This window comes from Ips typographus, linkage group LG3 (genome assembly GCF_016097725.1).
Source record: "Ips typographus isolate SLU linkage group LG3, UJ_Ityp_2.0, whole genome shotgun sequence".
Classification (NCBI taxonomy): Eukaryota; Metazoa; Arthropoda; class Insecta; order Coleoptera; family Curculionidae; genus Ips; species Ips typographus.
In genome coordinates this window covers 20,912,898-20,939,237 of record NC_138424.1, presented here as the reverse complement: position 1 = coordinate 20,939,237, position 26,340 = coordinate 20,912,898, and the positions used below count along the sequence as shown (strand labels likewise).

Below are 26,340 nucleotides of genomic sequence, written 5' to 3'. Positions count from 1 at the left end.
TAAAAGATCAAAAATGTTCGAGGTGATTTTTTGCACCCCGTGGTCTGGGTTTACGTGCCCTGACATTTCACACGAGATGAAAGAGCAGTTTTTACTGAAACCCAAAAAATGGTGAAAATACGGAATTTTCTAAATCGTGAATCAATTTCCAATAAACAAAAAGTCTAAAAAGAATATATTCGGAAACGATTTGACAATCAATTAAAATCAATCGCGTTTAATCACCGACGTACGTTTATTGCGCTGGTGATTGTGACGCAGGGAATTATCAAGAGAAAGACCTGTAGAATGTGACAGAAGCCCGTTATTGTCAGCTTCCTCTGTCACATTCTATCAACACTTCTCTTGAGAATTCCGTTCCCTGCTTTCAGGAATAGGCCCCCAGTTATTTCGCAAAAAAAAAACTATAATACTTACAGGTTTGACTTGATTTTCGACACTTTAGCGATCATGACAAACATTTCCTTGAAGAAGCGCTTTTTCATGTGCTTTAGTATTTTTTTGGTGGACGCTAAATATTCGGTGTCGTAGCATTCGGGCGGTAGCAACTGGAATTTTAGTGTGTACTGATGCTGCCTGAAATAACGAAACAGTTAATTTGACCTAATGATTGATATTACTCACGTTTTACGCTCAGTTTTGTGCATTTTGTGTGTTCGTTTCAAGTTTTAAATGATACTTTTAATGGAGAGTTAGGAAGATTAATAAAATCCCTTCGGGTTCTTGCAAAATATAATGTAAAAAACCATAACCTACGTTCCATTAAGAGAGAATAATCGTAAAGCCCCCGTAAACTGTGTTTCTGACACTCTTCGAAGCAAACGTGATCTATTGTCAACAATAAAGATGTTTTGTGATACAAAAATGACACATATTGCACAGATATTTACAGACCTTTAATAACTTTATTAGCCAATCTAATCAATCAGCTTTTGTTTAAAACAAATAATTACAGGGTAATTATGTTTAAACACGTCAAAGAAGAAAAAAGTATCTAGTATCAGTGGATTGATATACAGGCTGGTCCAGTTTTAAATGTCAATAATTCACCAATCCATAGGCAATTAAAAAGTAAGTTGACATTCATTATGTCATTTTCCTGATAAGTGCTTTCTAAGGAAAATACAGTCCTTCAAATTTCTGTTTAAAAAATCGGTTTTTTTTGGCATAACTGTCAGACCGTTGGAGCAATATTGATCAAATTTGGAACAAGCACTTTATTACACGTTATTACGGTCAAAGACCCAAAACTAACCCAACCCAACTTAAAAATTGTCTTGGAAACGGAAAATTCACTTATGAAGTTTAAAAAATATTATTGTAGCCAGTTTTCATAGTTTCCAGACAAACTAAAAGACTTTAGTTTTGAAAATTGAATTAGAAAAGATAAACATTTCAGAAGCTTAAAAATTGTGTTTGTAACCAGTTTTCATGCAAATCGAGAGACTTTAATACTAAAAATTGACTTGTAGACATAAAAACTACTTTTTCAAGAATTTGTTACTACAAATTCATACATTTAAACCTTAAAAATTGACTTGAACCCCAAAATGTGACTGAACTAATGACAGGTGACATCAGAATCTTAAAATTTGCATTTGAAGTAAGTTTTCATAATTTGAAGACAAATTTCAATATTTTAGTCTTGAAAATAGTCTTAGATGCAGGACATTAACATTAGATTCATAAAAATTGTCTTGAAAACGAACTTTTCGTGCTTTTTACTTTGCTTTTCATTTTCTTCGAATTCTGGACTATTTTTAGTGCTTCAAAACTGCTTTCAGCTTGGAAAATCGAGTTTCAAGACTATCTTCACCAAGTTATTGACATAGCAAACTTAAAAAACAATTTTTACATTCTTTATAGACTTAAAATGGCATTCCAAGCTTTGTCACTATTAAATCGACTTCTAGACACCTCAGTGCTAAAAATTCGGGTATTTCTTAATGAACTAGACTGTTTTTAGTGTTTTAAGGCTGTTTTCAGTGCCTCAAATCAAGTTTCAAGACTATCTTTACAAAGTTTTTGACTTATCAGGCCTAAAAGCCAGTGTGTCCACTGACCATAGTCTTGAAAATGTTATTTCAAGCTTCTTCACTATTAAATTGACTTCTACACTCATAGGTGCAATAAATTGTAGCATCTCCAAGAAATTCAGACTGTTTTTAATGCTTTTTATGACTGAAAAATCTATTTAAAAGACTATTTCCAAAAGTCAAGTTTCTTCAGTAATAAAATTAAAAAAATTTTGGTACCAAATGCTACAATAATAGTCTTGAACTAATTTTTAGAAATAAAATAGTCCGAAAATTTAATTTACTTCTAGACTTGTTGTCCAGTCCAGAAAATTCAGTTGTACACCAATTAAAGTCTTGAAAATATACTTTTGGACTTTCTTTAGTCCTAGTAAGGTCCGTTCTAGCATTAAAAGTCAACTTTTATATTATTTTTAGTAGTAAAAAATGAGTTTCATGCACAATACAATTTTTGTCTTGATTTCCGGACTTTTTTTAGTTCTTGAATGCCAGTTTCAGACACTCAACCAGGATGGCAGTCTGAGAAAGCGAATTATAAGACTATTCCTAGTAGTAAATAGCAAGTTTTTAGACTATTCAGTACAAATTTGGACTTTCACAAGTCTTGAATGTTCAGTTTTAAAATATAAAACGATTTTTTAAATTGAAATTTGGAAGACTGTATCTTCCTTAGGAAACGTTTTTCAGAAAAATTAAATAATGCAAGTCAACTTATTTTTTGATTAGCTATCAAATGGTGAATTATTGACACTTGAAACTGGACCACCCTGTATACATATTTAACTTATTGCTAAGAACGTTGCACGTTTTGAAAGAACTCCTCAAAATTGTAAGGTGTGATGAAAACGAGAAGATTAAACAAATCCTTTTTAAACTTACTCAAACCGTGTGTTTCTCAAAGCTTTCTAGGTAAAGTATTAAAGCATTTTATTGAAAAATATGTACACTGTTTGTCAGTTAAAGTTAACTTGTGTTGGGGAAGGTTGTACTTAGATTCTGACTGCCTCTTGTGTTGTGTGAGTAATTGACTAAGAAACGTTCAAAAAAATTTGGATTTCGTTTTAAAAACAATATGTGTTCAAAAATAGATATTGCTGGCAAAGTTAGAAGATCATTATTTCTAAATGCATTTCGACAAGTAGTTAACTTGGTGATTATTCTTAGTGCGACTTTTTGGTTAGTGAACAGCACGCTTATGTTAGTGCTGTTTCCCCAGAATATGATACTGAATTTAAGCAATGAATACACTGTTCCATAATAAGCAATTCTTAATGTGCCTAACAACGAATACTCCGCTCAAAAATCAGGAAAGCAAAAGAAGACTACTATAAACAAAAATGCGAAGAAATTGAGAAATTACAAGCCAAACATGATAGCTTCTACATACACAAAAAGATCAAAGAACTCGCCAGCACCAATAAACAAAAGCAACTCAATATATTATACAACAACAACGGAAAAATACTCACAGAAACTAGAAATATGGAAAGGCTACATTACACAACTATTCAAAGATGAAAGACGACAAACCAATCTTGATAATATAGAAGGGGATTTAGGCCCGGACATAATTAAGGATGAAGTGACATATGCACTGGAGATGCTGAAGAACGGACAAGCTGCAGGTCCGGACCAACTGCCAGTGGAGATTCTTAAGCTGATAGAGGAAGACCGGATTCATATTTTGGTAGAATTAATCAATACCATATATAGAACAGGAATAATACCAAATGACTGGTTGCTATCAACTTTTATAACTCTTCCAAAAAAGAAAAATGCCAAGCAGTGCTCTGACTACCGTATACATATACCATTAGCTTGATGGCTCACATATTGAAAGTCCTGCTGAAGGTAGTCCATGGTAGAGTATTCAGGAAAATAGACATAGACATCGGCGATTCACAATTTGGATTCCGTAAAGGCCTAGGAACAAGGGAAGCGCTAGTTTCACTCAATGTCCTGTCACAAAGATGCCTAGATATAAATCAAGACATATATACATGCTTTATGGACTGCAATAAAGCTTTCGATAAAGTGAGGCATGACTTGCTCATAGAAACATTAATAAAGAGAAGAATAGACCTCAGAGACATAAGAATAATATCAAACTTATCTGTCACTTTGTAATTATCTCAACTGTCACTTTTTTGGAAAAACATCAAATATTTCGAGAACGGCTAGAGATAGGCATAGGGCATTGTACACAAAAGTTGGTCAGAATGTTGTGAGGAATCCAAATATGTAATAATATATAGGGTGAGGGTGTTCTATTTAAAATAAGAAAGTTGTGATAGACTTCCGGTATAAACGGAAGGGCAACCATGCCAAATTTTCAAAACTCTCCTATTTATACTTTTTCCAATATCAATCGATGTCTTTCGTCGTGGGACACCCTGTATTGTAGATTGTAGGAATTATTTACTTGAGTTAAGATGACTTGCTGCGCATACATTTCATGTATACTGTGGTTAAATAAATAAATCTAAATCTAAGTAAATTCAGTGAAAGCTAGTAAGAAACAGATCAATAAACTTACCTTATTGGATGTAAGTTTAACGACACAGAAACGTCGACTGTCTCCAAAACATCGGCCAATACGACTCTAGTCAATCGTTTTTTCAACTCTTCGGCTCGGGCTTCCAAATTGTACACGCTTTTAAACGGAATCTCCATGGAGGGCGTTTTGATGTTCTTGGAAGCCATCATCAGAATTTCCCTCAGACGCGGTATACCCAACGTGACGTTCATTTCACCTCGGCCAGCGAAATGGAACGTGTTCAGGGTCATTTGAGTGGAAGGTTCTCCAATTGACTAAATAATCAAATTTATTTATTAAATTAGTATAGTTATCTCAATAGACACACACAGGCACGTTTATTCTACGTTGAATCAACGTTCTGACCGATATTTTTAGTTGAATTTGACGCTGAATAGACAACCATGTAACGACAAAACAACGTTACCTAATAACTTTTATTTTACAGCTTGTTTGTCATAAACTAAAATTTACCAGCATCATATATGTCAAATTTTTGAGCTTGCAACACTGCTAATGAAAGTTGACACCTGACAAAACCACAAAAATAGTGTTGTTTGCTAAATCAAATTTCAACAATTTATTGTAAAAGTTGAAATTGTAAAATACATATCACGTGACGTGGATAATGCTATTCTGAGCCTGCAACACTGTAAAGGCTGGTTGACATCTGTCAAAATTAGTCACGTGACTCTTAAAATGTAATTTAATTTTTGAAAATTGGGTAAATCAAATTTAGCTAAATTTAGACAGTGGCAAAACTAGAAATTGTAAAATCCATATGTCACGTGACATTGATAATCCAATTTTGAGCTTCCAGCAGTGTAAAAACCAGTTGACACCTGTCAAAACTGCCATTTGAACATAAAAAGTAGTTTGAACTGTGAAAAAATGCTAAATCAAATTTTGACAATTGTAAAAGATGAAATTGTAAAATACATATCACGTGACGTGGATAATGCTATTCTGAGCCTGCAACACTGTAAAGGCTGGTTGACATCTGTCAAAATTAGTCACGTGACTCTTAAAATGTAATTTAATTTTTAAAAATTGGGTAAATTAAATTCAGCTCAATTTAGACAGTGGCAAAACTAGAAATTGTAAAATCCATATGTCACGTGACATTGATAATCCAATTTTCAGCTTCCAGCACTGTAGAAACCAGTTGACACCTGTCAAAACTGTCATTTAGACATAAAAAGTAGTTTGAACTGTGAAAATTTGCTAAATCAAATTCAGGCAGTTGTAAAAGATGAAATTGTAAAATACATATCACGTGACGTTGACAGTGCTATTCTGAGCTTGCAACACTGTAAAGGCTGGTTGAAACCTGTCAAAATCAATCACGTGACTCTTAAAATGTTGCTTAAAAGTTGAAAGTTTGGTAAATCAAATTTAGACATTTGCCAAAATTGAAATTGTAAGAAACATGTCACGTGACATTGATAATAAAATTTTTGAGTTTTCAATACTGTAAAGACCAGTTGACATCTGTCAAAACTGTCAATTGAACTTAAAAAAATAGTTTGAATTGTCAACATTTGCTAAATCAAATTTCAACAATTTATTGAAAAAGTTGAAATTGTAAAATACATATCACGTGACGTAGATAATACTATTCTGAGCCTGCAACACTGTAAAGTCTAGTTAACACCTGTCAAAACTATCATTTAGACAAAAATTAGTTTGAACGTGAAAAAGTGCTAAATCAAATTCCGACAATTGTAAAAGATGAAATTGAATTTGTAAAATAACATATCACGTGACGTTGACAGTGCTATTCTGAGCTTACAACACTGTAAAGGCTGGTTGACACCTGTCAAAAGCAGTCACGTGACTTTTAAAATGTTGCCAATTTGGTAAATTAAATTTAGACATTTGCCAAAACTGAAATTGTAAGAAACATATGTCACGTGACATAGATAATAGAATTGTTGAGCTTTCAGTACTGTAAAGACCAGTTGACACCTGTCAAAACTGTCATTTAAACATAAAAAATAGTTTGAATTGTGAAAATTTGCTAAATAAAATTTAGGCTGTTTTAAAAACTGAATTTGTAAATTACACGACACGTGACCTTGATAATGCAATTTTGAGCTTGTAACACTAGTTGACACCTGTCAAAACTGTCATTTAGACATACAAATTAGTTTGTGAAAATTTGCTAAATCAAATTCAGGCAGTTGTAAAAGATGAAATTGTAAAATACTAATCACGTGACGTTGACAGTGCTATTCTAAGCTTGTACCACTGAAAAGGCTGATTGACACCTGTCAAAATCAGTCACGTGACCTTTAAAATGTTGCCTAAACGTTGAAAGTTTGGTAAATCAAATTTAGACATTTGCCAAAATTGAAATTATAAGAAACATATGTCACGTGACATTGATGACCTAATTTTTCAGCTTTCAATACTGTAAAGACCAGTTGACATCAGTCAAAACTGTCAATTGAACATAAAAAATAGTTTGAACTGTGAAAATATGGTAAATCAAATTCAGGCAGTTGTAAAAGCTGAATTTGTAAAATGCACGTCACGTGACCTGGATAATGCAATTTTCAGCTTGCAACACTGTAAAAACTAGTTTTCACCCGTAAAAATCAATCACGTGACATTCAAAATTTAGTTAAATCGTTGAAAATTTAGGTAAACTCAATTTAGACAGTTGCCAAAGCTGAAATTGTACGAGAGAGATCATGTGACTTTTATAATCTAATTTGTGAGCTTGCAACACTGTATAGGCCAGTTGACACATGTCAAAATAGTCACGTGACCATAAAAACAATTTAAACTGCAAAAATTTGCTGAATCAAATTTAGACAGTTGCAAAAGCTAAAATTACTGTAAACACACGTCACGTAACCTAGACAATGCAATGATGTAAAGGCTAGTTGTCAAAATCAATCACGTGACTTTAAAATGCAGTTTAATGAAAACTTGGTAAATTAAGTTTAGACAGTTGCAAAAGCTGAAGCTATACGAGTCATGTCAGGTGATTGTTATAACCTAATTTGTGAGCTTGCAACACTGTATAGGCCAGTTGACTCCTGTCAAATGTTAAAACAGTCACGTGACCTTAAAAATAGTTTTAATTGTAAAAATTTGATAAAGCAAATTTTGACAATAATAACTGTAAAAGACAAAATAATAACTTTATAACTTACTGTCATATATGTGAAATTTCTGATATTATTAATTTTACTTTTATAAAGTGACGTCAGATTTTTACGTCTAACTCAAACGCTCTAATTCTAAATGTGTTCAAGATGGCAGTTGACGACTTCTATTTTACCAACACTTCTAAGAAAATATCGATAAGAAAAACCAAAATAACTACTTTTATGAAGAACACAATGAAAAATCAAATTAATGTATACTAAAACCGAATTATTATGTAGAAATTTTGCAAAATTATTAGACCTGGATTAGAGAATATTTTAAAACTTGCAGAGTCATTTCTGTCTTGCAAAATATTGGTTCTAAATGGAAAATAAGTGAGTAATTTTAGCCCAAAAAGGTTATTCATTATCAAGCTGCGATTTATGTTGTTTTTTAGCTTTAAAACTACAGTCAGAACCAAAAAATTTCCACTTTGAGTTGACCTGCTTGACGTCATTTTAGATGGTTCAAATTCTGACAATATACTGGATATTTGTAGAGGCGGTTACCTGAGCGGCTAGCAAGCCAACCGGTTCTCCGGGAGCGGACATGCTTTGCATCGCTTTCAGTTTGAACATTTTCTCGAATTGCTTTTTAATCTTTTTCTTTTTGCCTTCCACGAAAGTTGTCATGAGCGATTCCAGGCGTTCGTTTAACGCGCCAAAATGATGATCCGACTGAAATACCTGTAAAAAAATATATATCACTGTCTAACCCAATTCATAGTTGCTGCTAACTATTCAAATATACAATTTGGAAACACTGATGCTAAGTCCACTTGGACAGTATTTGCGTTGGTAGTTTGTGATTTTGAGCAAGCTAAAAACTGCTTTTTTTGACCAATCAAAAACTTTTAAATTACCAGAAACCTCTACATCATTTCCAAATGTAGTTCAGAAAGGGTCAAGTGAGATTCAGAATAAGGAACTGCAATTCAGAAACCATCAAGTGAAATTCGGAAAAATTCAATTTAAATTCAGAAATCATCAAATGAAATTCAGAACATAATGAGCAATTCCATAAAATACATTATCTGTGGATAAAACTACCAAAGCTGAAACTCCAAGGCAGTTTAGTAAATTAATATACTTTATAATACAATGAATGTAATGAAAAAAATAACACAATTTAGGTTAAAAATTAAACTGAATTACACTTGAGTAAACTTTCTGAATTGCAATTAACAATTTCTGAATTACATTTGACTTTTTCTAAATCACAGTTAGAAATGGTGTAGAGCTATTTGGAAAGTTCCAGAGACCTCTAAATGCTACTGACAACCTTCTAAAAAGTGTCAGAGGCTTCTACAAGTGTCTTAAACCTTCCCAAACTTGTTTTGAATTGTCAAAGGTTTCTAGAACCATTTTGAATGTCCCAAAAACCTTTAAATACTACTGAGAACCTACTAAAATGTTCCAAAGATCTCTACAACTGTCTGAAACTTTCCCAGAATTGTTTTAAATTGGCAGAGGCCTCTAGAATCATTTGGAAAGTTCCATATACTTCTAAATGCTATCGAAAACCTTCTAAAAAGTGGCAGAATCTTCTACAAGTATCTTAAACCTTCCCCAACTTGTTTTAAATTGCCAGAGGCTTCTAGGACCACTTTGATAGTGCCAAAAACCTCTAAATGCTACTGAGAACCTTCTAAAAACTTGCAAAGATCTCTACAACTGTCTTAAACTTTCCCAGAACTGTTTTAAATTACCAGAGGCCTCTACAACCATTTTGAAAGTTCCATAGGCTTCTAAATGCTATCGAAAACCTTCTAAAAAGTGACAGAAGCTTCCACAAGTGTCTTAACTTCCACTGTTCTTCTAAAAAAAGAAGAAAAAAAACCAGAACTTGCAATATACTACAGTAAACTAAAACCAGATTACAGTAATCAGTAAATTATAAACTCCAGCGCAATACTTAACATTTTTTAATCTAGAACTTTCCATATACAGCCTGTTCGTTTTTGTGAGGCTCAGCCATGGGCATATTCGGTTATTTAATGCATCAAGTCAAAGTTGCTCTTATAATGCCGCATTAAAGTTTACAAATTTCCGGCAAAAAACAACACTTTTTCCTGATTTAATTTATGAGATAATTTTCTTCTTTTCCAACGTGACAATTAAAATATTTGAATACGAAATTTCGGTTTCCGGCAAAACGTACATAATCACTGTTAGATCATATTTGACACTGACACAAATGAATTCAACTCGAATTATTTAAACTAAATTGCAGGACTGTACCAAATAAGTGAAAAATCTTAAAAGAGTCTAGGTTGATGTAAAATTTGAGTTAAAGAAAATGTGCACTTACCGAATTAACAGGATCCGGACAAGTCAGTTGATTTTTCAGGGTACTCTTCAATTCGCCAGAAGCTTCGCGCCACACCTTTTCCACTTTCTTCCTTTTCAGCTTTTTGTTGGTCTGCGATTCCAACTCGGAAGCGAAAAACGTAAAGGGAGACACTTTTTGATACTCTAACGGCGGTCCGTTGTTTACGATCCACTCTTGTAACTTCAGCTGATATTCCTCGATTTTCTGTAAATACATAACGTTGCAGACATTATATTTTGTCAGTAAATTACCGGAAAAGTAAATATTTTAAGAGGAAAATTGGAATGTGGTTTGAAAATACTGTGTTTCTTGCAGTTCAAACTTTGACATCGCTTTTCTCTCTGACTGTACCAAATTTTGTAGTGTTTTTCCATGTTATTGGATAGGAAATTTAGTGAAGATTCCAAAAATGTGCTTAAAACTGTGATTTTTTTACTCCAAGTGGGTTTGACAAGCAATTTTGTCCATGACTGTCTTTTCAAACTGTGTTTCTGACAGTTTGTAGTGTTTTTTCAGGTTTTTGGATAGGAAATTTAATGAGGATTCCAAAAATGTGCTTAAAACAGTCATTTTTTGCTCCAAGTGGGTTTGACAAGCAATTTTGTCCATGACTGTCTTTTCAAACTGTGTTTCTGACAGTTTGTAGTGTTTTTTCAGATTTTTGGATAGGAAATTTAGTGAAGATTCCAAAAATGTGCTTAAAACTGTCAGTTTTTTACTCCAAGTGGGTTTGACAAGCAATTTTGTCCATGACTGTCTTTTCAAACTGTGTTTCTGACAGTTTGTAGTGTTTTTTTCAGATTTTTGGATAGGAAATTTAGTGAAGATTCCAAAAATGTGCTTAAAACTGTCATTTTTTTACTCCAAGTAGGTTTGACAAGCAATTTTGTCCATGACTGTCTTTTCAAACTGTGTTTCTGACAGTTTGTAGTGTTTTTTAAGGTTTTTGGATAGGAAATTTAATCAGGATTCCAAAAATGTGCTTAAAACAGTCATTTTTTGCTCCAAGTGGGTTTGACAAGCAATTTTGTCCATGATTGTCTTTTCAAACTGTGTTTCTGACAGTTTGTAGTGTTTTTTCAGGTTTTTGGATAGGAAATTTAGTGAAGATTCCAAAAATGTGCTTAAAACTGTCATTTTTTTACTCCAAGTAGGTTTGACAAGCAATTTTGTCCATGACTGTCTTTTCAAACTGTGTTTCTGACAGTTTGTAGTGTTTTTTCAGGTTTTTGGATAGGAAATTTAATGAGGATTCCAAAAATGTGCTTAAAACAGTCATTTTTTGCTCCAAGTGGGTTTGACAAGCAATTTTGTCCATGATTGTCTTTTCAAACTGTGTTTCTGACAGTTTGTAGTGTTTTTTAAGGTTTTTGGATAGGAAATTTAATCAGGATTCCAAAAATGTGCTTAAAACAGTCATTTTTTGCTCCAAGTGGGTTTGACAAGCAATTTTGTCCATGATTGTCTTTTCAAACTGTGTTTCTGACAGTTTGTAGTGTTTTTTCAGGTTTTTGGATAGGAAATTTAGTGAAGATTCCAAAAATGTGCTTAAAACTGTCATTTTTTTACTCCAAGTAGGTTTGACAAGCAATTTTGTCCATGACTGTCTTTTCAAACTGTGTTTCTGACAGTTTGTAGTGTTTTTTCAGGTTTTTGGATAGGAAATTTAATGAGGATTCCAAAAATGTGCTTAAAACAGTCATTTTTTGCTCCAAGTGGGTTTGACAAGCAATTTTGTCCATGATTGTCTTTTCAAACTGTGTTTCTGACAGTTTGTAGTGTTTTTTCAGGTTTTTGGATAGGAAATTTAGTGAAGATTTCAAAAATGTGCTTAAAACTGTCAGTTTTTTACTCCAAGTGGGTTTGACAAGCAATTTTGTCCATGACTGTCTTTTCAAACTGTGTTTCTGACAGTTTGTAGTGTTTTTTCAGGTTTTTGGATAGGAAATTTAGTGAAGATTCCAAAAATGTGCTTAAAACTGTCAGTTTTTTACTCCAAGTGGGTTTGACAAGCAATTTTGTCCATGACTGTCTTTTCAAACTGTGTTTCTGACAGTTTGTAGTGTTTTTTAAGGTTTTTGGATAGGAAATTTAATCAGGATTCCAAAAATGTGCTTAAAACAGTCATTTTTTGCTCCAAGTGGGTTTGACAAGCAATTTTGTCCATGATTGTCTTTTCAAACTGTGTTTCTGACAGTTTGTAGTGTTTTTTCAGGTTTTTGGATAGGAAATTTAGTGAAGATTCCAAAAATGTGCTTAAAACTGTCATTTTTTTACTCCAAGTAGGTTTGACAAGCAATTTTGTCCATGACTGTCTTTTCAAACTGTGTTTCTGACAGTTTGTAGTGTTTTTTCAGGTTTTTGGATAGGAAATTTAATGAGGATTCCAAAAATGTGCTTAAAACAGTCATTTTTTGCTCCAAGTGGGTTTGACAAGCAATTTTGTCCATGATTGTCTTTTCAAACTGTGTTTCTGACAGTTTGTAGTGTTTTTTCAGGTTTTTGGATAGGAAATTTAGTGAAGATTTCAAAAATGTGCTTAAAACTGTCAGTTTTTTACTCCAAGTGGGTTTGACAAGCAATTTTGTCCATGACTGTCTTTTCAAACTGTGTTTCTGACAGTTTGTAGTGTTTTTTCAGGTTTTTGGATAGGAAATTTAGTGAAGATTCCAAAAATGTGCTTAAAACTGTCAGTTTTTTACTCCAAGTGGGTTTGACAAGCAATTTTGTCCATGACTGTCTTTTCAAACTGTGTTTCTGACAGTTTGTAGTGTTTTTTCAGATTTTTGGATAAGAAATTTAATGAGGATTCCAAAAATGTGCTTAAAACAGTCACTTTTTGCTCCAAGTGGGTTTGACAAGCAATTTTGTCCATGGCTGTCTTTTCAAACTGTGTTTCTGACAGTTTGTAGTGTTTTTTCAGATTTTTGGATAAGAAATTTAATGAGGATTCCAAAAATGTGCTTAAAACAGTCACTTTTTGCTCCAAGTGGGTTTGACAAGCAATTTTGTCCATGGCTGTCTTTTCAAACTGTGTTTCTGACAGTTTGTAGTGTTTTTTCAGGTTTTTGGATAGGAAATTTAGTGAAGATTCCAAAAATGTGCTTAAAACTGTCATTTTTTTACTCCAAGTGGGTTTGACAAGCAATTTTGTCCTTGACTGTCTTTTCAAACTGTGTTTCTGACAGTTTGTAGTGTTTTTTCAGGTTTTTGGATAGGAAATTTAATGAGGATTCCAAAAATGTGCTTAAAACAATCATTTTCTTAGTCCAAGTGGATTTTACAGGACACTTTTGACCAGTTTTTCCTAAATAACTCGAAAACGGTGAAAGTTACCTAAAAAATTGCAAGAGACCAAAAATTGTCCTAATCAACTCTTTTAACTCAGCACCGTAAGATGGCAGGACCGTTTTTGCTTCTAGTATCCAGGGTGTGCATGAAAAATATGATGTTTTTGGTCACCCTGTATCCAATTTTTAAAATAGATTTTTTTGCTTTACACCACTGCATAGAGCAGCTCAAAACGGTTCTTTTAAGTGGTTCAACCACCTTGAACTTCCAAAAATAACCAAGTTACAGGATGCTCCAATTTCAACTGATTTTTACTGGCAAAATTGGTAAATCTTCCTGTCACACTGAATTTTACTTTTCCAATTTTTACTTTACCTTACCGGAGAGAGAGACAATCTTAGTATTCGAATAAATTACTCTGTTGGTAGTTGATGATTGGTCAAAAAAAGACAGCAAGCTGAAAACTGCTTTTTTTTGACCAATCACAAACTATCTACTGAGATTTGCGGAAATAGTTCACTTAATAAAATCAAACTGCTAACCTTCTGACTATCCTCATCTTCTGTTAATTTTTTCAGCACGTCCTTTTGGATTATACAGCTGGCGTTGTCTTGTAGAAATGGCAGTTGTTTTTGGTTGAAAAACTGCGCTTTCAGAATATCCAAACCGTCTTCGCCGTATAAAAACTGAATTACGCTCTGATCGCTGTTTCTCACCTAAAGAAATTTGTGTTTTATACAAACGTTGGGTATTTGTTTTTTTTTTCGTTTAATAATGCTTACAGTCAAATCATATCCTATGTGAAGACCTTCTAAATGTTTGATCAGGCACCTAAAAACCAGCAAACATTACAAGGCAAAACAGTAAGTTTTAGAATAGAGGGCGAAAAATTCCAAACTTTACCAATTAAATACCTTTAATTGGTTTTTTTTACCAATATTTTACCTTTGCAAGTATCCACTTCTACTCGTTTTAACAGCGGTATCAATAAGACCTTCCCTTCCCGCCATGCAATGGAAGAAGAATTCCTGAGGCTGAATTCCGGTCATAAATCGACCGTCAATGAAACCGCCAGCCCTGGGAGAAAACTCGAAAATCGGAAAACTCGGCAGGGATTTTCCTACAAACATTTTCGTGCCCAAAAATTGTTAAAAGAATGTACTTTCAATGTTGCACCATAAAATCAAACAAAATTGGGATAACATCAACAACCCCATCAAATTGCACTGTTGCCAACATTTCAGTCCTCTCAAAAGAGTGTTTTCTTGTATTTTAGCAAAAATCAGGAATAGTAACTATCTAATTTTGTTTGAATTTGAATTTGAATTTCAACATCAAAAACTAACCTGAAATCATAACTGGAGGCCTTTTGCCCTCTAATTCGATCTGCCCTAATAAACACGATATTTGCATGGTATTGACTGTGGATCCTTTCGCTCCTGACTGTACCATCAATTGCAAATTATTCTCGGGGAATTTACATATTAATCCAGCAGGCAGACAACATTTGTTTATGGCGTTGGTAAAAGAGTCCAAACTAGTTTTGTATGAACGGTCAATGATCTGCCAAGATAATGTCAATTACCGTCAAAATTATATCATTTCCTCGTCTGAATATCACTTACTTGTCTAAATTTGGCATCGCTGGCACACTTTTCTTCCAACATGTCGACCATTTCGTTCAAGCCGGTGGTGGCGGGGACCTCCAACGCTTTGGCAACGGCTTCTTTGCCGATTTTCCTGCATTCTTTGATTATTTTTTTGCGCTTTTTGTCGGCGTGCCGCAAAGTTAAAATGTCGTGAACGCCCAAAGTGAAACCTTCTTGTTGCAGGAATCTTGAAGGATAATCATATTAGTGAAGTGAATCGCATACAACTTTTATACTTTTCTTATGTCACGTGACAGGTGTCATAACTGTCAAATTTCACTCACAAGTAACCTGAGAGTCTAAAATGCTAAATAGATGTGTTTCTTTGCACAGTTGCACTGTAAGTTATGTTTACAGCTTCTTAGACCCAATTTGGCAGTTGAGACACTTTAGTACTTTACTTGCGTCATGTGACAGCTGTCATAACTGTCAAAACTTACTCAACAGTGACCTGAGAGTATAAAATGTCAAATAGATGAGTTTCTTTGCAGAATTGCACTGTAACTTCTGTTTAAAGCTCGATAGAGACAAATTTGACAGTTGGGACGTTAAAAAACATTTAAATGTTGTGCTTGCATCACGTGACAGCTGTCATAACTGTCAAAACTTACTCAACAGTGACCTGAGAGTATAAAATGTCAAATAGATGAGTTTCTTTGCAGAATTGCACTGTAACTTCTGTTTAAAGCTCCATAGAGACAAACTTGACAGTTGGGACGTTAAAGAACATTTAAATACATTGCTTGCATCACGTGACAGCTGTCATAACTGACAAAACTTACTCAACACTGACCTGAGGGTATAAAATGTCAAATAGATGTGTTTCTTTGCAGAATTGCATTGTAACTTCTGTTTACAGCTCGATAGAGCCAAACTTGACAGTTGGGACGTTAAAGAACGTTTAAATGCTGTGCTTGCATCACGTGACAGCTGTCATAACTGTCAAAACTTACTCAACAGTGACCTGAGAGTATAAAATGTCAAATAGATGTGTTCCTTTGCAGAATTGCACTGTAAGTTCTGTTTACAGCTCGATAGAGCCAAACTTGACAGTTGAGACATTAATGAACATTTAAATGTTGTGCTTGCAACACGTGACAGCTGTCATAACTTACTCAAGAATGATATGAAGGTAAAAAATGTCAAATAGATGTTCCTCGGCAGAATTGCACTGTAAGTTCTGTTTAAAGCTTGATAGAACCAAACTTGACAGTTGGGACGTTAAAGAAGCATTAAAATGTTGTGCTTGCATCACATGACAGCTGTCATAACTATCAAAATTTACTCAACAGTAACCTGAGAGTATAAAAAGTCAAATAGATGTGTTTCTTTGAAGAATTGCACTGTAACTTCTGTTTAAAGCTCGATAGAGCCAAACTTGACAGTTGGGACGTTAAAGAACATTTAAATGCTGTGCTTGCATCACGTGACAGCTGTCATAACTGTCAAAACTTACTCAACAGTGACCTGAGAGTATAAAATGTCAAATAGATGTGTTTCTTTGTAGAATTGCACTGTAAGTTCTGTTTACAGCCCAATAGAGCCAAACTTTACAGTTGGGACGTTAAAGAACATTTAAATGCTGTGCTTGCATCACGTGACAGCTGTCAAAACTTACTCAACAGTGACCTGAGAGTATAAAATGTCAAATAGATGTGTTTCTTTGCAGAAATGCACTGTAACTTCTGTTTAAAGCTCGATAGAGACAAATTTGACAGTTGGGACGTTAAAGAACATTTAAATACTTTGATTGCATCACGTGACAGCTGTCATAACTGTCAAAACTTACTCAACAATGACCTGAAAGTATAAAATGCCAAATAGATATGTTTCTTTGCAGAATTGCACTGTGACTTCTGTTTAAAGCTCGATAGAGACAAATTTGACAGTTGGGACGTTAAAGAACATTTAAATACTTTGCTTGCATCACGTGACAGCTGTCATAACTGACAAAACTTACTCAACAGTGACCTGAGGGTATAAAATGTCAAATAGATATGTTTCTTTGCAGAATTGCACTGTAACTTCTGTTTAAAGCTCGATAGAGACAAATTTGACAGTTGGGACGTTAAAAAACATTTAAATGTTGTGCTTGCATCACGTGACAGCTGTCATAACTGTCAAAACTAACTCACCAGTGACGTGAAAGTATAAAATGTCAGATAGATGTGTTTCTTTGCAGAAGTGCAGTGTAAGTTGTGTTTAAAGCTCCATGGAGCCAAATTTGACAGTTCTGACATCATTTAACGTCACAACTGTCCAAACTGTTTCGCTCCCTAGAACTATAAATACAATGTGCAACGTGATTTATAGCAAACTTGGTAAATTTAACGTCTTAGACTGTCATTGAACGTTACAACTGTCAAATTTAACTCCACAGCGGTACGATTAACAATTTGCGGCCTGATTCCTCAAAGAGACACCACCAATTGACATTTTACAGTTTCGCGGCATTGTTCAATGCGTTTTGACAGTTGTCAGGTGACTGTAAGACTGTTATTAAACGTCATAGCCTGTTCAGTTGGTCCAAAAAAGCTTTTCGATGCTGCCAAAACGACTGAATCAAGAGGCTTTGGCAACGTTGATTTGAACGTCATTTTCAAGCTATTCAGCTCTCAAAAGAGTCTGAAACGCTGATATTTTTTTGACTCTCTGACCATGTGTAGAGAAAATTCTCGATAATTTACCGTTTTCCGTAGATTTTTCGTGAACAAAAACTACCTTTGAGCCATCATCTCTAAATATGAATCAAAGTTTATAATTTACCTGGCAAATAGTTTGGCAAAAGCGCTAAGTAGAGCCACAGCAGATTTTCCGCCGTACAGTTCGTACATGCAATGCACCAAACCGTACGGTGTTGCTCCATAATGAGTTTTATCCAGAATACCGCACAATATTTCTCCTTTTCTGATTACGACTTCTGCTTCGCTCATATCATTTGAATTTCTGCAAATTATACAACATTATAAGAGTTAGAATTTTTATATATTTTTTTTAAATTGAAAGAGATATGTTCTATATGTTTGTTGAGACGAGTTACTCATTTTTTCTTTGTTTATTGGGTCTTCTGTCTCACACAAAAAAGGTTTGTTGGGAAAATGGATTTTTTTTTCTGTAATTGAAGAGACAACTCAAAATTTGCCAGAAGAACATCAACAAGAATTTAAAATAAGATCAAAACTTATCTTAGAAAAACAACATAAAATCAAACAAAACCTATCCAAACCTGAACAACAAGCATTATACTCTCTCAAAAAAGACAACAACATAAAAATACTTCCAGCAGACAAAGGTAACGCGACAGTCATAATGGACTCTATTACATACCACAACAAAGTCATGACTCTTTTAAATGAAAACAATTACACAAAACTAAATAAAAACCCAACAGAAAAAATTGAAAGGCAAATTTACACTACTTTAAAAAAACATCGAGATCAATTTTCTGATCTTGAGAGGCGTAATCTTACGCCACATAATAGCAAAACACCACATTTTTATGGTGTTCCTAAAATTCATAAAAATAACATGCCATTAAGGCCAATTGTGAGTAGTATAAATTCGCCTACTCACTCATTAGCTCGCTTCTTGCTAAACATTTTAAATCCTTTAGTTACTTAACACAGATTCTTACATAAAAAACTCCCCTCACTTTCTTGAAAAACTCAAACATATCGACATTAATCCAAATCATATTCTGGTAAGTTTTGATGTTGTAAGTTTATTCACGAACGTCCCAGTTGACAAAACTCTTTCAATTGTTAGATCTAAATTGCAAAATGATTCAAGTCTTGGGGAACGTACAAGCTTAAGCGTAAACACTATTTTCGAACTTTTAACAATTTGTATTAAAACAACATTCTTCCAATATGGAGATGATTATTACCAACAAAATTCTGGAATGGCAATGGGTTCTCCATTGTCTCCAATATTAAGTAATATTTTTATGGAACATTTCGAAGAAAATAACATTAATAATTTTAATTATAAACGAACAATCTGGTGGAGATATATTGATGATGTTTTCACAATATATCCATTCGGTAATGATCATCTCAAACAATTTGTAACTCACATAAACTCAATAGAACCCACAATCAAATTTACAACAGAAACTGAACAAAATAACGAACTTCCATTCTTAGACATTCTAATCAAAAAAGACATAAACAAATTTGAAACAAAAGTATACAGAAAACCAACCCACACAAATAGATATTTAAACTACAAATCCAATCATCCAATAATGGTAAAAAAAGTTTATTTGATAGAGCCAAAATTATTTGCAATAATGAACAATTTAATAAAGAAAAATTATTTATATATTTATTAATAAATGTTTTAGGGATTTAGAACATCCAAAACAATCTGGAAATCAAAATCAAATTTTACCTTTTACTAACCTTTTTATTCCTTACATTCCAGGTATTTCTGACAAAATCAAACGAATAGCTAAAAAATATAACATCAGAACAATATTTAGAACTCAAAACACATTAAGATCACACTTAACTAAAACAAAACCTCACAATGAAAATGAATCTACAAGAAACGTGATTCCTTGCGAATGCAATCAATTTTATATTGGTGAAACCTCCAGACCTTTAAAAAAACGTATTAAAGAACACCAAAATTATTTAAGAACTGGAGACTTTCACAAATCTAATACCTATATGCCAACACGCGTTTGATAATGATCATAGAGTCAAATGGAATGAATGTAGTATCATAGACAAAGAAACTTTTTAAAAAAGACGTAAAATAAAAGAAAGTGCATATATTAGATTAAACCATGACTCCTATGTTGCTACATCCTCTATTAATATTGACCAAACTTGGTTAAATATTGTAGAGGAGGAGATAACACTTGGTCATATCAAACGAAACTGAAATTTCTTGTAATTTTGTTTTCATTATAAAACCCACCTTTCACTACAACAATAGATAACCTTTCCTATTGGAATGACAAAAGTCAAAATTTATGTCAATTTTTATTGACAAAACCCTTCTCAGAGTTCCAAATTGAACATTATCAGGTTTAATATTTATTAAGTTGTTTTTTTCTGTGTTCTGCCGTTGTGTTCTTTCCTTTTTTAGATTCTCTGAAGACGGTGGTAGATTTTCCACCGAAACGTCAGCGTTTTTAGGTAACAAGACCGAGCCTAAGTCAGTGGTCTTGTGGGACGACTAGGTTAATGTTATTTTCATTTTCAACTTAGTTGAAAATAGTGCGAAATTCCATTTTCCCAACAAACCTTTTTTGTGTGAGACAGAAGACCCAATAAACAAAGAAAAAATTAAATTGAAAGACTTAAGTACATCATACTAATTCGTTATAATAATGATAAAAAACCGTTTTTTTTTTCCAGTTTTGCAGTTTCTTAAAATTAAATCAACCAATCAGATCGTATTGATCTAGCGAACTTACTTGAATGGTGTTCCACCAGCTTTCCATGTCCTTTCCGGCTGAGCCCGCCAGGCGGTGGCCGAAATTTTCGAAGTGGAAATCAAATTAATAAGTTCCTTTCCTTTCGGAATAATATTGATAATTACAGTGGACAGGATTTGTTTGCCGGACCAAAGCGGCATTGGTTTAATAATAGTCGGGGGCAAAAGTACAATCTTGTCGGTTTTATGAGGCAGAGCTTGATACACTAATTGATGGTAATCCGTTCTGAAACGTAAACTTACTAGATTTTAATTGATTTTTTTTTTTTGGAAGAACCAACCTGCCAAAAAATCGTCCTCTTAACGACAGTCTAACCCCGGCTATCATGTGATCTTGGATTAAGCCGCTTAACGGTGTTCCATCTTTGGGAACTAAGTATTGTTGGGCCACCTAAATTTGTACAGGGTGATTGGTTACTTTTGCTCTTTATCTATTGACTTTTTTAAAAAATGTCAAATACGAAAGTTATAGTACACGACCTGAAGGTTTTCCAGGATTTACTTTTTTTTAAAATACCGGGTGGATCAAAAAAGCTATATGACACCAAGTCATGTTTTTTTAAATGAATACCCCATTATAATATTTGATATTCTGATTCCAACTGTTATTTGCAATATTTTCCATATTTAATGTTATATACCTAACCTCAACATTTTCCAAAATAATCAGGGCTTTTTAAAAACTACTATTTATCAATTTATGCAAGGGTATAGTAATTTGAGAGTTTTAACAGTAAATAACTCAGTTATTCGACGTTTTAGGTAAAAACGCTATACAGGGAAAAGAGAATTTCAAGAGCTACAAATTGGTATATTGAACCACCCTGTAACTGTCAAAATAACAGAGTTATGGGCTGTCAAAGTGAAAAGTGTCAACGTCAAACTTTACAGCAAACAACTCAGTTTTAACAGTAAATAACTCAGTTATTCGACGTTTTAGGAAAAACGCTATACAGGGGGGTCAAAAGAGAATTTCAATGGCTACAAATTGGTATATTGAACCACCCTGTAACTGTCAAAATAACAGAGTTATGGGCTGTCAAAGTGAAAAGTGTCAAATTCAAACTGTACAGCAAACAACTCAGTTTTAACAGTAAATAACTCAGTGATTCGACGTTTTAGGAAAAATACTATACAGGGGGGTCAAAAGAGAATTTCAAGGGCTACAAATTGGTATATTGAATCACCCTGTAATTGTCAAAATAACCGATTTATTGGCAATACAATGGAGTAGTTTACAGGGTGATTCATTGAATTTTTAACATCCTCGTTTCTTGTTTGTTTCACTTGTTTCATTTTCATTTCATCAAAAAATTGCCAAATATGAATGTTGTAGATATTTGCGTCTACTTTATTCCTAGATAACCCAGGAGTATACAGGGTGTTCCAAATTAGAGCAACAAACCAAAATTATAATTTTTCAAATGGGATGACCAATTTTTTAATAAATTTTTGGAATCTACATCAAATTCTAGGCCTACTTGATGTAAAATGTTTGTATCAATATTCAATTGTTTTTGCTCTAGCAGCCTTACTTTGACCACTCCCTACGAAAGCAGAAATTCCCAATTTGAGCGAAATTTTGGTGCACTTTTCAAAAACTCGCTTATTTGAAACACCCTGTATAAAACCACCGTATAACAGGAGAAAGCTAATGAATAGGGCTAACACGTGACGTTGAGTGGGCACGGCTAAGTTGCCTGGTTTAGCCGCTAGAGGGCGTCAAAGTTGCCTCCCGTTTTTTGCTCAATATCTCAGGGACGTTACCGGTTAGAGGTTTGAAATTTTTACCACAAATGCACCTCGATGGAAAAAGTAAAGGAAAAGTAATCATAAAAACTGTCAGTAGGCTGTCAACTTACAGTGTTGCCAGCTGCGAATATAAATTGTCACGATCACGTGACGTGCTTTTACAATGTCAGTTTTCCCGACTGTTCAAATGTAATTTACAAACTTTTCAAGATTAAATACGCAATTTTTTGGGTCACGTGACTCACGTAAACAAATTTCCACGTAACTTTACAGTGTTGCCAGCGAAAAATTTAAATTGTCACGACCATATAAAGTGCTTTTACAATGTCAGTTTTACAGACTGTTCAAATGTAGTTTACAGCCTTTTCAAGATTAAATACGCCATTTTTTGGGTCACGTGAATGATGTAGACAAGTTTCCACTTAACTTTACAGTGTTGCCAGCTGCAAATTTGTTCTCAACTGTTTTATTTAAATGTTTTCACTCTTAGGGAATTTGTGGTAGAATTTTGTACAGACACTCTAACAAAAGTATCGTAAACAATAACAAAACCTGAAGAAGTAAAGTGTCTGTTTTGCTAAAATTAGATTTATCTTTGTTTCAACTGTTTTTTTAAACACTTAAATCATTTTTAGAATCAATTTGGACGTTATAGATTGCCGGATAGTGCAGTACAATAATTTTCCTGCGATAAGGTATTTAAAGGAATATTTTTGACATAATAGTTATTATAATCGCATTAACGCTCGTCTAACAACTCATGTTATGGGAATTCATTGTTATATTAAGCGTTCAAAGCATAAATCACGAAAAAATCTTAAACACTTGGAACACCAGAGTTTACTCACTTGTACCTGCAAGTTACTAATAATCCTGTTACTATAAACATATAAAAATGTACTTCTAATCCCTATTAGGTGACAACCACTGTATCGAACAACTATGCAAGTTGTTAGAATTTGTTATAACTAATCTTAAATAAGACGAGTTAAAATTATGTCTAGTTTGTAAAAAGGTAAAATTATATTTTTGTAATATGGTACAAGTTGGTTTGGTTTGAAGTTGATGTTGTGAAATTTTTCGGGCTGTCTAATTTAATTTTCTTATCATAAAATAAAACGTTCAAAGTTATTACTCTGTTGCTAATTACAACCAAACAGGTTATGGGCCCAGAGTTCGTTAAGCTGCGGAAGTGATTTTGAAGATAGTGTTACAGAGGTCTTCAGTAAAAATGCAATTTGGACCTGGTGTTTGGTCTTGGTCATAAAGGCATAAAATTAAAAACTAAAATGACGGAGGAAGACGTTTCTCACATTGAGAGATTAACAAATAGTGAAACATATCAAATTTGGAAATTTCAAGTCACAATCCTGTTTAAGGCACATGGATTATGGGAAATTGTGTCAGGAATAAAGAAAATGGAAGATCTGGCAGATGATAAGGAAAAAAGCAGCAATTTGAAAGGAAAGACGCCCGAGCTCAGAAAATAATAATAACAACCATAGATAAGAAGCAACTAATGCATATTTATAACTGTAAAAGTTGTAAAGAAATGTACGACAAGCTTAAAAACATATATGAGAAACAAACAGAAGACGAAAAATGTTATTTGATGCAACAATTTTTTAATTTTTCGTACAGCAAAGGAACTGACATTTTAATGCACAAATGAAAACTTGGCATGTAGGCTAAGAGTACTTGGACAAGATATCCCAGACAGTATGTTGGCATCTAAAATACTTGCAACATTACCTGATCAGTTTAGAAATTTTGCTACATCTTGGGAATCCACTTCAGAAGGTGATAAAACCCTTGAAAATCTCTCAAACAGACTGATTGGAGAAGAAGAAAGACAGAAGAAACAAGGCGTCGCTTTTAAAGCTCAGCTACAACAACCAGTAAATAAGAATAAAACAAGATTTGGAAGAAAATGTCTTAAATGTGGCAAGGAGGGACATATTGCTCGTTATTGTGACAAAAGGTCATGTAGGATATGTAAAAAAACAAATCATGTAGAAAGCAATTGTTACTTCCGAAACAGACAGAGCCAAGATCAAGGTCGACAGGAAACTCATAGCAAAATAGCTTTTCTATGTGAAGATATGGATTTAGAATCAAATACAGCAACTTTCTTCATTGACTCTGGAGCTTCATCGCATATGACATAAAAATCTGTTCACTTCATTACAAGCAGATTGTTCAGATGTTTTAGTAGCCAAGAAGAATTCATCTATAACATCAGAGGGTAAAGGATTCATTGAAACAGATCAATGTGTTCTTGAAAATGTGTTGTATGTTCCGGAGTTAAGCAAAAACTTATTATCGGTCAATAAAATTACTGAAAATTGTGGTGAGGTAATATTTACAAGAAACAAAGTGGTCGTTTCTAAAAATAAACTACCAGTGTTGCAAGGTCAAAAGGACAGTAGTGGACTTTATTGTATTAAGTTGTCAACTGAAGAAAAATGTTTAATGACAGAAAGAAGGGATCAAAATGTTTTGTGGCATAAAAAGTTAGGCCATCTTAGTGCTACTAGCAGTATGAAAAAACTACAAGATTTTTCAAAGGGCATGATTTTAAAAAGCATGTGACCAAAAGATAAAGGATTGTGTAGTTTGCTTACAGTCTAAGCAAACTCGTAAACCCTTTAACAGCACTAGGACCAGAGTCACAAGACCATTAGAAGCTTGATTATCGTTGTGATGAGTACATTTTTGTTGGGTACTCTTTAGGAAGTTATCGCCTGTGGGACAATAAAAATAGAAAAATCGTAACTTCCAGAGATATTATCTTTAAAGAACCAGTGGTTAGACCAGAATTTAACACAACTAAAAAAACTGTGTTTCTGGAAGATAACCTAAATGAAGAGATTGAACATCTGGAACCTGCTTCAGATGTAAATTTACCTGAAAATGTCATGGATGAAATCTGCAATGAAAATGTACCTAATGAAGAAGTTTCTGATGTCCAAGAAGAAATCGAAAATATTGTTCAAACAAGAAGTGGAAGAATCATCAAGAAGCCTCAACGATTAAATGAGTACGTAATGCTGTCATACAGCGATGCTATAAATGGGACTGAAAAACAGAAATGGGTTGAAGCAGTAAATGAAGAGAAGGAGTCATTAGAGATTAGAGAAAAATCAAACTTGGATGTATGTGGACAGAGAGGCGGTTAAAAGTAAGAAGATTTTAAGTAGTAAATGGGTTTTTCGAATTAAAGAAAATAATAAATATAAAGCTAGACTAGTAATTAGGGGATTTGAGCAAGAACAGGGAATAGATTATACGGAAACGTTTAGTCCAGTCATAAGTACAGCTCCGTTAAGAATTTTGATTGCTTTAGCTGCTAAAAATAGTTTAATAATTAGGAAATTCGATGTCAAAACGGACTTTTTGTATAGCGAATTAAAAGATGAAATCTTTATGGAAATTCCAGAGGGTTATTCGAAAGTAAATGATGAAAATAAAATCTGTTTGTTAAAAAAAACATTGTATGGGCTTAAACAAAGTCTTATGAGGTGGAATGAACATTTTACTTCTGTTTTAAAATCAATTGGTTTGATACACCTTAAAAGTGAACAATGTATATTCAAAAATGAATCCTCCACCTTATTTCTAGCGATTTACGTAGATGATGGTCTAATTTTAGGAAATAATGAGGAACAGATTAATATTTTGATTCAGAAATTAACAACTAATTTTGAGATAGTGTCCTGTAAAAATCCAACTTCCTTTTTAGGTATTGAGATTTGCAAAGGCAAAGATTCTATTAAACTTTCTCAAAGTAAGTACATATCAGAAATCTTGGATGATTTTGATTTGGAAAACATGAAACCAGTTAGTACTCCTATGATTTATAATCCAAGCACTAATGATACTTGTTTGAACAAAGTTTTTCCTTACAGAGAATTAGTAGGTACATTACTATATGTTTCAAATAAAACTAGGCCAGACATATCTTATGCGGTAGGATATTGTAGTAGGAAATTAGATAAACCCTCAGAACGTGACGTAGGAAATATTAAAAGAATTTTGCGTTATTTAGTTTCAACAATCAATTTGGGCATTCAATATACAAGTCAGAGTGAGGATTTAAATTTGTTAGCTTATAGTGACTCAGATTTTGCAGGAGATA

The 26,340-nt window shown here is 33.5% G+C and overlaps 1 protein-coding gene and 1 long non-coding RNA gene across 3 annotated transcripts in view; one reads left to right on the top strand and one right to left on the bottom strand.

Annotated features, from left to right (window-relative positions):
- Positions 1-26,340, bottom strand: part of Polr1A (RNA polymerase I subunit RpI1) — a 94,143-nt gene that overhangs the window by 53,285 nt on the left and 14,518 nt on the right. For both annotated transcript variants that reach the window (XM_081975749.1, XM_081975750.1), the window contains exons 11-22: positions 20,732-20,841; positions 20,431-20,676; positions 17,769-17,948; positions 14,979-15,189; positions 14,700-14,916; positions 14,299-14,473; positions 14,136-14,184; positions 13,896-14,069; positions 10,042-10,266; positions 8,241-8,417; positions 4,573-4,847; positions 418-576 (exon numbers count right to left, since the gene is read on the bottom strand). In XM_081975749.1, coding sequence (XP_081831875.1) covers positions 418-576; positions 4,573-4,847; positions 8,241-8,417; positions 10,042-10,266; positions 13,896-14,069; positions 14,136-14,184; positions 14,299-14,473; positions 14,700-14,916; positions 14,979-15,189; positions 17,769-17,948; positions 20,431-20,676; positions 20,732-20,841 — 2,198 coding nt within the window. The remainder of the gene's footprint in view (positions 1-417; positions 577-4,572; positions 4,848-8,240; positions 8,418-10,041; positions 10,267-13,895; positions 14,070-14,135; positions 14,185-14,298; positions 14,474-14,699; positions 14,917-14,978; positions 15,190-17,768; positions 17,949-20,430; positions 20,677-20,731; positions 20,842-26,340) is intronic.
- Positions 19,685-20,863, top strand: LOC145726596 (uncharacterized). The gene is made up of 4 exons (XR_014177625.1): positions 19,685-20,317; positions 20,372-20,502; positions 20,558-20,666; positions 20,725-20,863. It is a non-coding gene; the product is annotated as an uncharacterized LOC145726596 (long non-coding RNA).